The sequence below is a fragment of the Leptodactylus fuscus genome, chromosome 2 (assembly GCF_031893055.1).
Source record: "Leptodactylus fuscus isolate aLepFus1 chromosome 2, aLepFus1.hap2, whole genome shotgun sequence".
NCBI lineage: Eukaryota > Metazoa > Chordata > Amphibia > Anura > Leptodactylidae > Leptodactylus > Leptodactylus fuscus.
The window spans coordinates 233,535,004-233,548,166 of NC_134266.1; the positions used below are offsets into that span (position 1 = coordinate 233,535,004).

Below are 13,163 nucleotides of genomic sequence, written 5' to 3' on the forward strand. Positions count from 1 at the left end.
AAATTTAGAGAAGCCCAAGATTTACCACACATCTGTATGTGAGCAGGGAACAAAGCGAATAGAGACAGAACACTCAAAACTCTACAGACCGGATCAGCTTTAGGTACCTGCCAGAATATATAGGACATTATAGTTTGCTTGCCCAGCCCTAACAAGGTTACAGAACTGTGAAACGTGGCAGTAGATTTAATATAATTTACTAGCCAAAATTATCACCGAATTCTACACCAGCCCAAAATGATGTAGGATCCTTCAGAGCGGAAGAGCCATCACATCGGGGGTCATAGAAGCTTCATAAATAGATGACCTGAGGGGGCCTATCAGACATACCTTGTTACATTGAGCTTCAAGTCTGGGACGCAGATGTTATTATCACAGTCCAGCTGAATCTGAGCCTGCCAAGGACGTAGATGAAACAGGTTTAAATTTATAGTCATACTATGAAATCTATAATAGCAAGAAATTGCAGGCATACAAGAGTTACATATTACGAAACGTTTTAATGTGTTTGCATTAAAATATTATCCAGTTTAGAAAAACCTAACCATTACTGAGGTGTAAGGCTGAAATACAGGATTTTAGGATCTTGACATTTTTCTAAGCAATTATGACAGTATTTTTTTTTCCTTCCACCTTCCCTGGCCTCCTCACAAGACAAAATGGTTATCCTGGACAAACCTCTTTAAGAATGCAGGGACACCATAGCTTAGTGACAAATCCTATTCTCAATTTAAAGGGATTGTCCCAACTGGTCAACTACTTCTTAGAGTGAACCCACCCTACAGGCCTGTAGACCGTTGTATGCAGCTACTCATTGCTGGGAACTTAAAGTACTGCATCATTGAAATGAATCACTATTTGCAGCCGCTGTATGTTCTGGCTCACAGAGGAAATCCTGAGAAATGGGCCCCTCTATGACACATATGCTATAAAATAGAGAACATAGAAATGCTTTATACTCAGGGGACAGATAGCTTAGGGTTCATTATTAATCAGGTATTTCTGGCTCAGCCATACAGATTGCAGCCATATATTATACAGATATTTCTGGCTCAGCCATATACCAATTGCCGCTATATATTATACAGATATTTCTGGCTCAGCCATATACAGATTGCATCCATCTATTCTACATAATGCATCTGAAAGTAATCACTGCTAGGAAAATGAGAGATAACAAAACAGAACTTTCCAGTTCTAGATATCCGATAAGCTTCCGTCTAAGGACTCATGATTCTGTGGTATTACTCATGTGATCATGCCCGCTAGTTTGATAAGCTCATGTGCCAGTACAAGAGTGGTTAATAAACCTATTACTAACCAGAAAAATCATTGCTGCCCAGTGATTGGAAACTTCACTACAGCACAATGAAGTTTAGCTCTTGTACTATTCTAGCACCAATAAAGTCAGGACAATATTTGCACGGAAATATTTTAATTTTTTTACATTTACAGCACAGCTTTATAGCACATCCCCATATAAAGGCCATGTTCACATTTTATTTGCCCATGTTCAGCGCATGTACCATAAAGGCTCACGGCGCATACACTGAATGTATTCCATAGACCCCCATGGACCATCAGATGTGGCGTATATACTGTAAGGTAAATGGATTTTCATTAACATTGGGGTATACGTTGTGTAGGTCAGAATGCACAGACATGATGAAGTTAACATCTTTTATCAGAAATAGGCAGGTATCCTGCAAGGAGAAGACAAGAACATCAGCTGACCTTCTGCTCTATGTGGTTCTTAGTCTGGTAATTGAATATTGGCAACAGCCCGTGGGCATCAGTAGGCGCCTGCGCATCCAAGGAGAAGTTCAGAGAGATGAAAATTGGAGAAAGCTTGTCCCGAAACTCAGACTCGTTCTAAAAAGACACAATTTATGGATACAATTTAATAAGAAATAAAACCTCAAATCAAATAGTCGCAAGTGTAGATTTCATCTTTCTACATATTTTGGCTCCTTCTATCTACCTTGTGTTTTTACCATAACACATAGCGCTGAGCAGCTGTACACATGCTGACAGATCAGAATCTCAGCTGGTTCAAAGCAGTTACCGCTTGGTCTACAGCCATATTTATGGATCCTGGATTTGCTTTTCTTTTACATTCCTCACATATATGATTTAAGACCCATACAAAAATATTACATGGTGTAGGTTCAGGAAACTTCTATGCAAGTTAAGCACTATAGTTCTCCTAAGTAAAATAATCAACATGTGAAGTATCTTGAGAAAATTAAGAGGGGAACTGAAGAGTGTTGGGGCTTTTGGAGATCAAGGATCAAATGGAAGAATATAGCGAGGCAAGTATAGACACAGAAGTGAAAATTTTTGAACCATTTTGTGGTGCCTAAAAACCTTTTATGGAGACCAGAAGAAGCAATCTGTTGTGGACAAGTCTTATTTTAACAGTAATAACCTCACATCAGTGACTTCCAGAGATGTCCATTATTCAAGCAGAGAATTTTTTTTCCTCCCATCAGTATGCCTTTGTAGAATGGGAGAAAATCCACGCAAACATGGGGAGAACATACAAACTCCTTGCAGATGTTGTTCCTGGTGGGATTTCAACCCAGGACTCCAGCGCTGCAAGGCTGCAGTGCTAACACTGAGCCACCATGTTGCCCCAGAACGAAGAGCTTTTGACCATGTTATCAGGGAGAATGATCAGTGCCATTCTCAGCATTATTGTAAGACCAAGGTCCCCGAAGGCCTCTAGACAACATGCTATGTGGCAGGCCCACTCCCTTTCCATTGCTCTAAGTCAGCCCAGGTTAAATGGAAATTATACAGCTACAATATACTAAGATTATAAAGAGCAAGAAAATCACTACCATATAGTGAGCAAGTAACAGTACATATGCTGTCCAAACAATGCTGCTAGATAATTCCAGAATAAATGCAATACCCAGGTTACGACCCAGAGCTTCCAGAACTTATTTTATGCATGAAATTTCTACATTATATGCATCTACGTGTGGCCACCCAGCGGTTGTATTGTGGGTCGCAACCTGCCAAGGGATTTGGTAGCATGGTACCATGGTATTGAATTGGATTCACAAAGATTTGGAGTCCTTACTCCTAAATGAATTCACACTATATATAGTCTGGTTCCCTCCATACTGAACTCCAGTAAACAGTTAGGGCCTCAGTACAAGTGTTGGTTGCAGTTGTAGCAGTATGCGGTGACAGTGAGTTGGCTCTGTTACGCTAAGACCCAACACCTTCCATACAGCCCCTGAGGGAGAAGATTGAGCCCAAGACTTTCATTAAGAAAGCCCTGAGACAGGAATTATTGCTGTCAAGTCTACAGACAGTGCCAGGAGGAGAGAAGGAGTCCTGCCTGAAATGGGGAGTTATCAGGGACCTGTCTCAAAAGGCAACTGGGCCCTGATAGGACTACCTTGGATTACACGCCCCAGTACTACTTGCTGGCTGTAGCCAAGTTTCAGAGATTTTGGAGTGGAATGAATGGCACTTAAGCCTTACTACATCTGGGCATACCTCAAGACCACATATGGGCATACTGCACAGTGGGATGCTACTACCCCCATGGGGAAGCAGCAAGGTTACAGTTTATAGTTACCAAGTGAATTTCAACCTGTTTTACTGCATTACTGCCTCCTGAGTTGTCCCTGCTTTAACATCAAAGCCCATTCCAAACAAGGTCACACCGATTCAGGGTAGGAGAGGACCCTGCTACTACCACCACCGCCATCACCATCTAGCACAGCAGGCCTCCCTAGGCGGTGTCTGGCCTTGGAGGTGTACTGGGGAGATAGGCAGAGCTCCCTCAACCTGTCAACTGATGCCGCTACCACCACTACTACTCATCCTCTGGTTCCCTCCATCTGGGCTGCAGCACATGAAGCCAAATATGATAAAGAGCACAATTATAGCATATCACTTACCTTCAGGTAGATTTTCATTTCACTACATTGCTCCTGGCCTCCATTATGCAGGAGAACACTTTGGGTTAGGTAAGGCAGGCCAGATTTTAAGAATAGCATTCTCTTCACGGCCCCCTTCTGCTTCATAGAGTCCAGCTGCAGCTCGACATTAATCCCTGGAACACATCCACAGCCCATGAACTCAAGCATAGATTATACAACAGAATTATGCCAGACTGAGCATAGACATGTGTACATACTCACCGATTGTATTAGGCACGTGTTTTCCTGAAGCGTTCAGACAAAAACTAAGGTTTACGCTGCAAGGAAGAGGACATAAAGCAATCCAGATGTTAGAAGCGAACATGAATACATCAGGTAGGAAAACGCACTACAAGCAATTCCGAGCTGGAATAACAAAAATCAGACCTTCCATTTGTGATAGTCTAAACCCAACTAAGTAAATGGATCCGGAAGACAATTCTAAATATTAGTGTAAGGGCATTGGTGTAGGCTTTGTTATAAATTTGCATTTGACTTAAAAGGGATTTCTCATGAACATAGTCATATATAAATTTGTTAATTTATTGCAGAGTTTTAAATATTTTCCCTAACTATCTTAGTGGGAGAGTCTTTACTCTGGTTAGGATTTCAATAGGTAGAAAGTTCCTCCATTCATGGTCCTATGTTCTAGGACTGGTAATAAATCCAGCCATGATTTCCTTATTGTGGACAAGGCAGGTCATATCCATTAACAGCCTATGAAGACAAAGACTAACCATCTTGGTGGTGACAGAGAAAATAGTTAAAACTCTACAACATTTCTAATTACTTATATTTGCATCAATTTTTAACTTTTGTCTATAAAATTTAATATGGTTATGTATATGGGAAATCCCTTTAAGAGGAGGTCACCTTAGCATATATTCAGCTTCATATGGTCTTTAAGGCCAGGGCCCCACGGACCGGAAATGCCGCGATTTGGCCGCAGCAGAGACGCTGCGGGAAAAATTGCGGCGTTTTACAGTGCAAGCAAAGGGGATGGGATTCATGAGAATCTCATGCCCACTTTGCAGAAAAAAAAAACAAAAAAAACAACTCAGTGCGGACACGCTGCAATTTGCAAAGCAGTTACGGTTTTGCAAATCGCAGCATGTCAATTATATCTACGGAAACGCCGACGGCGTTCCCGTAGATATAATGGGAAAAGAAAGTCCACAGAGGAAAACTCTGAAAACTTCAAAGTGCTGCGGAAAGAACCGCATTGCGATCACGCAGCGGTTCTTCCCGCAGCGCTTTTTCACTGTGTTTACGGCCCGTGGGGCCTTAGTCTAAAGGGGTTTTTCCAGGGGTTTTAAGGACCACAACCTTAAGCCAACCCTAATGTCATCTTTAACTATCAAAGTTTGATCTCACAGAAACTATCATGAGCAAGTACTGTATAGTAAAATTGTGTTATAGAACCACTGGGAGAACTGCATATATAAAATAAAAAAAGTAATTAAAAGCCATATGTACATATATGTGTGTATAGGTGTGCGTATATGTAATAAATATATAAGTTCTATGTCCAGAAGATGGAGAATACAGTACAACACAAGGGGAGGAAGCTTTACTAGAACTCTGGGGGCGAGGAGTTAAGATCCTGAAATAAAATTTATCAAAGATTTTAATAGATAGCGACTAAAAGCTTCATCAGCTGTAGAGAGGTTAAGCAGCTGTTTTCTAGACCCCTCCACAATTGTACATTCATTGAGGCCTACGGCACGCTGCCAAGCTTTATAGCATTACCTAGCAACAACCAAAACCGCTGTGCTCTAAAAATATCAATTCTAGGAGTATAATCAAATGACCTCAGTAAGAGCCACTTCTATCTTAACTAGATAACAGTGACCCTGCGACCCCGCAGATGTAACGCAGAGCTAATACTGCGAAGACAAACACCAATTCAGAAGTTAACTATGAACGCCTACACATGGTCAGTGGTCAAAGAAAGGTTACGGGCTGATCGAAAACACAGATTATGCTGAAAAGGGAAAAAAAATAAGTCTCATGTGAATGGAAGCCCACATGCTACAGAAGATATCTTGCAAACATCTGGGACCTCCTGTACAGATTCTGTAATAGATTATTGACCCGAGTATATATAAATACCAGGATGATATGATACCAGGCATCACTCTACAGCAGGGGTAGGGAACCTTCGGCTCTCCAGCTGCTTTGAAACTACAACTCCCAACATGCTCCATTCACTTCCATGGGAGTTCCAAGAACAGCAGAGCAACTATGCATGCTGGGAGTTGTAGTTTTGCAACAGCTGGAGAGCCAAAGTTCCCTCCCTACCCCTGGTCTACAGGATTCAAGTGACACTAGACTTAGTTTTCCTTTTCCATCATGTAGAACGTTTTGCATATCCCTTTCCCAGACTTCCTACACAATGTAAGTTCCCCTTCTAATCCTTAAGAGGTTAACGCCCTGTTCTTCCTCATGGCCATAATGGCCAGGGCTGACTGCACACCACATATGCAAACAGAGCATTAAAGAGCTAACACCTACAACTCTTTTACATTTCCAAGAATTGCAGTTACAAAATTGAAACCGTAATAACATAATCGTAAGGGAATCCCTGGAACTAGGCAGCGATAACCAAAAGACAACATCAGCAGAAGCTGAACAGAGCAGAAATATCAGCCAATAAGAACATCGTAAGAGTCTGGTCCAATGTTGTTCTGAGACTATCCATTAACTCACCAGGACACAGGGATGTCAGTGCCCTCCATTAAACAGGTCTTCTCTTCGGGATTAATCATTGCTGAGGAGATGGACAAAGATGCGCTAGCATGAACGATAGGACGTCCCCTGCAAGACAACAAGTATGATCACTACACATCTATCTGCACCATTGCTTGCACCCGTCATAGAGGCCTCTACAGCGGTGGATGTTGTTGGGACCAACAGGTTAAGAATTTCCACACAGGTACAAGAACAGGAATAATTTTTAATGTAGAAAAATATTCAATGTCATTATGAGATCACAGATTTAACCCCATCTTTACTTATAAATATATGGCTCCTGCACTGAAACAAAGTAACTGTGCAAGATATGTGAATGTAGAAGTGGTTTCACTTTATTTGCTCTTCTTAGATTAGATAGAGGGGGTGGCAGGATTGTTAATAGTGAAGGAATGACATTTCATACTATGCTATGAGCCCCTATGAATTCTACTTACAGTCCTGGTCTAGAGAAAGAAATTACAAGGTAAAGGCCCTTTTACACAGGCTGCTAATCAGGTGAACAAGCGTTCCTGCACAGGCTCACTTACGATCACTACCCTGTTACATAGGCTATGTATACATGGCTTTCACCAGCCAACAAACTAACATTTTTTCAGATATAAAGGCGCTGAGAATAAGCAATTGCACTGACAGTCATTCCTTCCCATAGGGACACTGCTGTCGCTATGAATTGATGTGCTATTTGTGTCAATCGGCACTAGTCACCACCATGCTGTAAATCTGCCAGTGTAAAGAGTACCTTTAGGCGAAGGCCCCAAGTAGGTGCAGCCAAAAAACGATGTGAAGGGGAAAAAAAAAAAAAAAAAAAAAAGTGGCGGGAATGCATCAAGGTTTTTACGCACAGCTTTTCAAGTAAGCAGAGTTTTCCTCTGCGGACTTTCTGCTGCTTTTATACCTATAAGGAAGACACCAGTGTTTCCATAGATATAATTGACATGCTGTAATTTACAAAAACGCAATATGATTTTTTTTTTCTGCAATGCATGAATGTGATTAGCCAGAATTCTATCCACTTTGCGGGTACTGTGGCATTTATGCTATAGGAGGCCTTGGCTGAGACCCCACATTGCAGAGTCGTAGCTTCTTTGTTTCAGATTTGGCTGCATTTGTTTGAGCTAAAGTCAAGAGTGGCTATAAAAGTGATGAAATAATTTTATAATATATAATTTATTTTATCTTATTTTTTAACTACTTATACCTCTACCTTCTGCTCAATCTACTAGTGGCTTTGGCTCAAAAAACTGCTGCATTAAAAAAAAAAAAAAAAAAAAAAAAAAAAAAAAAAAAGCTGCGTTTCCGCACTCTGGGGACTCAACATAACAAATAGAGAGAACAAACATGACACTAGAGCTCAAATTGGACAACAAAGAGCAGAATGCAGCCTGTGTACATAAGAAAGGCGGCAGGTGGACACTGGTCCCCTATATCATCAATGGGTTTCTATTGATTTCAACCAAGTGAATGAAACCCAGTTCACATTTTACAGTAATGGACAACCTGAAAGTTTACTTACCGGTAAACCAAAGCCTTGTCAACACCAAATGCACCCACTATAATGTCTAAAACACAAAAACGGAAACAGAGGCATTACAATAGGTTATATACTTTACTTTAATTCATGAACACAGATGCCAAAAAAACCCATAAGATAAAATATGCAAAGTGAATATTAAGAAGCAGGAGGTCACTTCAAGCAGTTCTTGTTACAGGTATGAGAAGATTTCAACATTATATTCATGTCTGAACAACCTCCTGGGTACAATGAGGTTTTAAAATAGGGAATGGTTTATGCTATAGCGGCCTGTATAAAATCATAGTTAATATTAAACCATTTTACTATTAGGCACCTAATAGGTATTGTTCCTCATACTTGATGGGAAGACTGAACAGTGGTAGATAATAAGACTCATTACACACTGTACCTGGGTAGCCATTGCCATCAAGATCTTTTCCTCCTCTCATGGAGAATCCAAAGAAAGAAGGAGCCAGAGGAGAGCCCCACATTCCTTCCAGTACTTGAGAAGGCTTGGGATTTAGCCCCTTGGCATTACCATTGAAGATGAACACCATTCCATTTTTATCTTTACCATCAAAGGGGGCGCCAATTGCAATATCTGTAAAAGATGAAGAACGTAATTCACTATGCTGGAAATTGTAGTTCTGTAATGGTTGGAGAGCCACAGATTGAAACTATTGCTTTAAAATAAATGCAACAATCCGTCATGATCAGGAATTTCTTCAGGACCACAGGTTTTAATAGCACTGAGCTTCCATGTGTGAAAGTGACCAAATAATCTCTACATAGTAGAAAAATGTAGGCTTTCATAGGTTCCTAATGTATAGGAAGACTGCAACCAAGACAGCAAGTTATTTAAAAGGGACAGTGCAGGATTCCAAAAACACGACTGCTGCCTTTCTTGAAACCACACCACACCTGACCTCAGGTTGTATGTGGTATTGCAGTTCAAGTCCATTAAAGTGAATGTGCCATGTGTTGCAGAGCTTGTGTGTAAGAAGCAGCCATAGTTATCTCAACATAAACTACCTAAATGATCAATGGAATATTTGTGTTATTTTATAGCATGATCTTTTCAGCAAACTTACCATTGAAACCATCTTGATCTAAGTCCCCTAAAACAGCAATGGAACTACCAAATCGGCCATACTCCTGCTGTCCAGTCAAGACCAGGGATGGTATACGGGACATATTGTAACCCTGCAGATACACATAGACACGACCCACTTCCTGAGTCCTTCCATCATGTGTCTTCTCCATGAATAATGGAGCTCCGATCAGTAGATCATCCAGTCTACAGAAAAACAAGTACACAATGCATTCATCCTTTCAATAGGGAAATACATTCCCATATAAAAACTTACCAAACATGTCAGTTCCTACAAACATAGTAAAATAGGAGAAGATATCAATTTTCTTAAATCACTTACCCATCACCATTCACATCAGTGGCAGCCAAAGCATATCCAAAGTACGTGGCCATCTACACATAAGGAAATAAATAATGATCATTTTTCTATACAACGTCACACCTTTAATCCTAATGCAATGCAATATATGTGATCCTACACCTTTTGGATTTGTGGATGAATCCACTTTAATGAATTTATATCATTCTAACAACAGTGTATTCAACAGATCTATATTTTCAATTACAATATCTATGTTTTTCATACATTGTGGTGTTTGGGGGTCTAAAACCACAACTTACCTGTTCTCCTGAGAAGTTATAAAGAGATTTAAAGTCTGTCCCATTCAGAATAGTAACCTTCAAAAGAAGAGACAAAACAACTTGGTCAGTAAGACAAAACCACAAACATTATTATTGTACATTGAACGTATGCCATGTCATTTCTTATTGAGCAATATTTCCCTTCTACTGACAGCCACTATTTTGCAATCACAGAGCGGGTTACACCTTGTGCTTTATATATTTGCTCAAGTGACAAATATCACTTATCCAATGCTTTGGTTTCAATTGTAATTTGTTATTTATTAGTTATCAATCATAACTTTCTATTGGATTAGAGTCCCAAAAACAGGCGCCCCACAAGAGTTGCCAGCTAACAGCCATTCCCCATAACATTATAGTGAGGTGGTAACGGGCAGAGTTCTGGAGTCCAGGTATATCAGACCCAGGTTTCTGACATATGTGTGGTCCAGAGCAGATCTGGAGTAGGCCTCAGCACAGGTGTAGATCCTTTGCTCATTACTGAGCCAGAAAATACTGCAGCTCCCGTGTAGTGCAGTTCCATGAGGTGAAAGGAGGTGTCTGGGTCTGTCCTGTAACCCCGAGTCCGGTGAGACTATATTGTGCTTGTTTTGTTTGTGCAGCTGGAAGTAAGCCACACGTATAGTTAGGTTATCAGTTCCGTTTAGTTAGTTGCTCAGACAAGCAGGTTTTATTTTGTTTTTGCCTGAAATTAAGGCTGTATTTTGTTTTGCTCATTTTGAGCCTGAAGTCAAAGTTTTTTTTCCCCTGAATAAACCAGTTTGCTGCATATTTTGTGTCCCAGTCTTCACTGTTTGGGTCCGCAACACTGATATGTGTTATTATATAAACACACACAGGGAATAGATCATGGTAACTACTCTGCTAACAATTTATCTCGCAAATATCTGAGTACTCGTAGTGATTGTATGTACAAGTCCTAAAGGAGAGCCATAACATTAAACATGACAGACATAAATCTATAATTTATATTTCTTACATATCCATAAGTGTCATTTCCTTTGGGAACTGCAGCCACAAAATCTGTTAGGATTAGAAGAATAAAATGGAAGTTAGAAAGCCGCCTTTATATGAACAACTGGTTAAAATTGGGAGAGGGTGGGGGACATAACACCCCAACCACCACACAACACCCACCCACTCACTATGAAACACTCACCATCAGTATTATCACCACTGAACTCGCCAACTGCTACAGAATAGCCTAAAAAGGAAATACAATGCAACAATAAATACAAACACCAAATATTGTTATAGAATTCCAGTAAATAAGCAGAAAAGTTTCTTATGTCATGCCTAGCTTTCTACATTATATAAAGAATAAAACGGCAGATTCTAAAGGCCAGAAAAGAGAAGACCCATTGACTGAATGGACTTTTCTGCCACCACCACACACTGCAGACACACTTCTCCATTATCTACAAATTTCTATGCAACACTGGCCACAGAACATCAAGTACTCCAAACAGTAATCCTGCTGTGCGCCACCATTGTTGTGCCTGCACCAGCAGAATAGAAGATTTGCTTTCCAGCCTTTCACTCTTAATAGTCCGCTTGTTCCACAGACTTTCAGATGAAGTGCCAATTGTTAGCTGTGACACCACCCGGGAAGGAGCTACAATGACACAAGGGACTGAGCCACTGACGTGTAATTGATCAGGCTCTCCACAATGGCTTGAAAAGATGGAGAACTTTCTAAAAGACAAATATTGTGTTGCTTTGTAGATTATATCCAAGGAAAGCAGTCCATTGGGAATGAATGGAATGAAATCCAGTCTAATTCAGCCGTCTGATATTGGGGATATAGTTCACTCCAGTATATAACATTTCTTTTGGAATCTGAGCTATGCTTAAAACAAGTAAAAAAACAATCCTTGCAGATGACTAAAGCCTGTGTTAAGCTAAAAAAATAAATAAATCAACAACCAACAAAATGCACATTACTGGTATTAGGTATGCACCTTAATGCATAATAAAACTTTCTTGGCATGTTTCATGCCAAAAATAGTATAAAGTATATGTCAGACTTACTGTAGTGTGAATAGAGTGTTATATATACAGTGTGTAAATAGTATAGAATTACAATCAATAAAAATTGTAAAACCCCGTACCCATGTAACTGTCATCGTATGTCTGATAAACCTGGCGGGTTTGCATTTGTCCTTTGATTTCTAGGACAAAGTATTCAGGGTAGAAACCCTTTTGGATGTCATCTGGGTTAGCAGCAAAAACTTGACCTAAAATAAAGTCAGGATAAATCTTAGATTAAATATAAAGAAATATAAATATGTATCTATCATGTCCAAAAATTTTATCTTTTCTTTAATTTTTACCAACAGACTTCAACTCTACTATCTATCGTTTAATAGTTTTAAAACATTCTAGTATAGCTGTGTGTATCATTACACACGCCAAAAAAACCCCAAAAAACTATATAGTATTTTTTTTTTTTTTTTTTTGCGTGTGTAACGATACACAGCTATACTAGAATGAGATATATATATATATATATATATATATATATATATATATATATATATATATATATATATATATATATATATATACATATATACATACACACACACACACACTTTATAATATATATATATATATTTTATTATTATTATACACACTGTAACAATAAGACTATAGAATATATTACCTTGCCAGTAATAACTTCCAGGTCCACCCAGTAGTATTTTTCCATTCTAGATTTTAATTTAAAAGAAAAAAATAAAAATAAATAAAATACATGTTTTATTGTTTTGGATAGTTCTTCAGAATTTCTAGTCTTGAAAAATGATGCAGGCTAAAGACTTATTATAAAATTAAAAAGATATTATCCTATAGGTAAAATATGAAGTGCATGTTTAAGGGCAATCCATTGTAATGAACTTGCCTTGGTAAACTCAGCAGCAAATCCACTTTGGCAGTATCCTTGCCCTTTTTCCGAAGTATAATCTGAGAATTACAATAAAAAGACAATTATTTAACAATTCAAAAAACCAACAAACCAGTCACAAACACCCACAATACCTAGACAAATAACTGTTAGGTAGACACTAAACCCACCTGTACGGCAAGGCGAATACTCCACAATTCTGGTAAAATTGTCAAAAGACAAGTAGCAAGTTCCAACCATGTCACTATGTACTTCATCTTTAAGGGTTCTCCAGCTGTATCTAGGAGCACAGGCCTATAACGAGAAAAAAAAAAA

General features: G+C 39.2%; 1 protein-coding gene across 1 annotated transcript in view; it reads right to left on the reverse strand.

Moving 5' to 3' along the window:
* Positions 1-13,163, reverse strand: part of ITGA5 (integrin subunit alpha 5) — a 72,071-nt gene that overhangs the window by 15,758 nt on the left and 43,150 nt on the right. Inside the window, exons 4-19 of the mRNA XM_075265783.1 lie at positions 13,019-13,142; positions 12,846-12,907; positions 12,609-12,654; positions 12,055-12,180; positions 11,103-11,147; positions 10,923-10,966; positions 9,923-9,979; positions 9,642-9,694; positions 9,300-9,505; positions 8,618-8,809; positions 8,209-8,254; positions 6,651-6,758; positions 4,164-4,219; positions 3,921-4,075; positions 1,735-1,872; positions 331-395 (exon numbers count right to left, since the gene is read on the reverse strand). Coding sequence (XP_075121884.1) covers positions 331-395; positions 1,735-1,872; positions 3,921-4,075; positions 4,164-4,219; positions 6,651-6,758; positions 8,209-8,254; positions 8,618-8,809; positions 9,300-9,505; positions 9,642-9,694; positions 9,923-9,979; positions 10,923-10,966; positions 11,103-11,147; positions 12,055-12,180; positions 12,609-12,654; positions 12,846-12,907; positions 13,019-13,142 — 1,523 coding nt within the window. The remainder of the gene's footprint in view (positions 1-330; positions 396-1,734; positions 1,873-3,920; positions 4,076-4,163; positions 4,220-6,650; positions 6,759-8,208; positions 8,255-8,617; positions 8,810-9,299; positions 9,506-9,641; positions 9,695-9,922; positions 9,980-10,922; positions 10,967-11,102; positions 11,148-12,054; positions 12,181-12,608; positions 12,655-12,845; positions 12,908-13,018; positions 13,143-13,163) is intronic.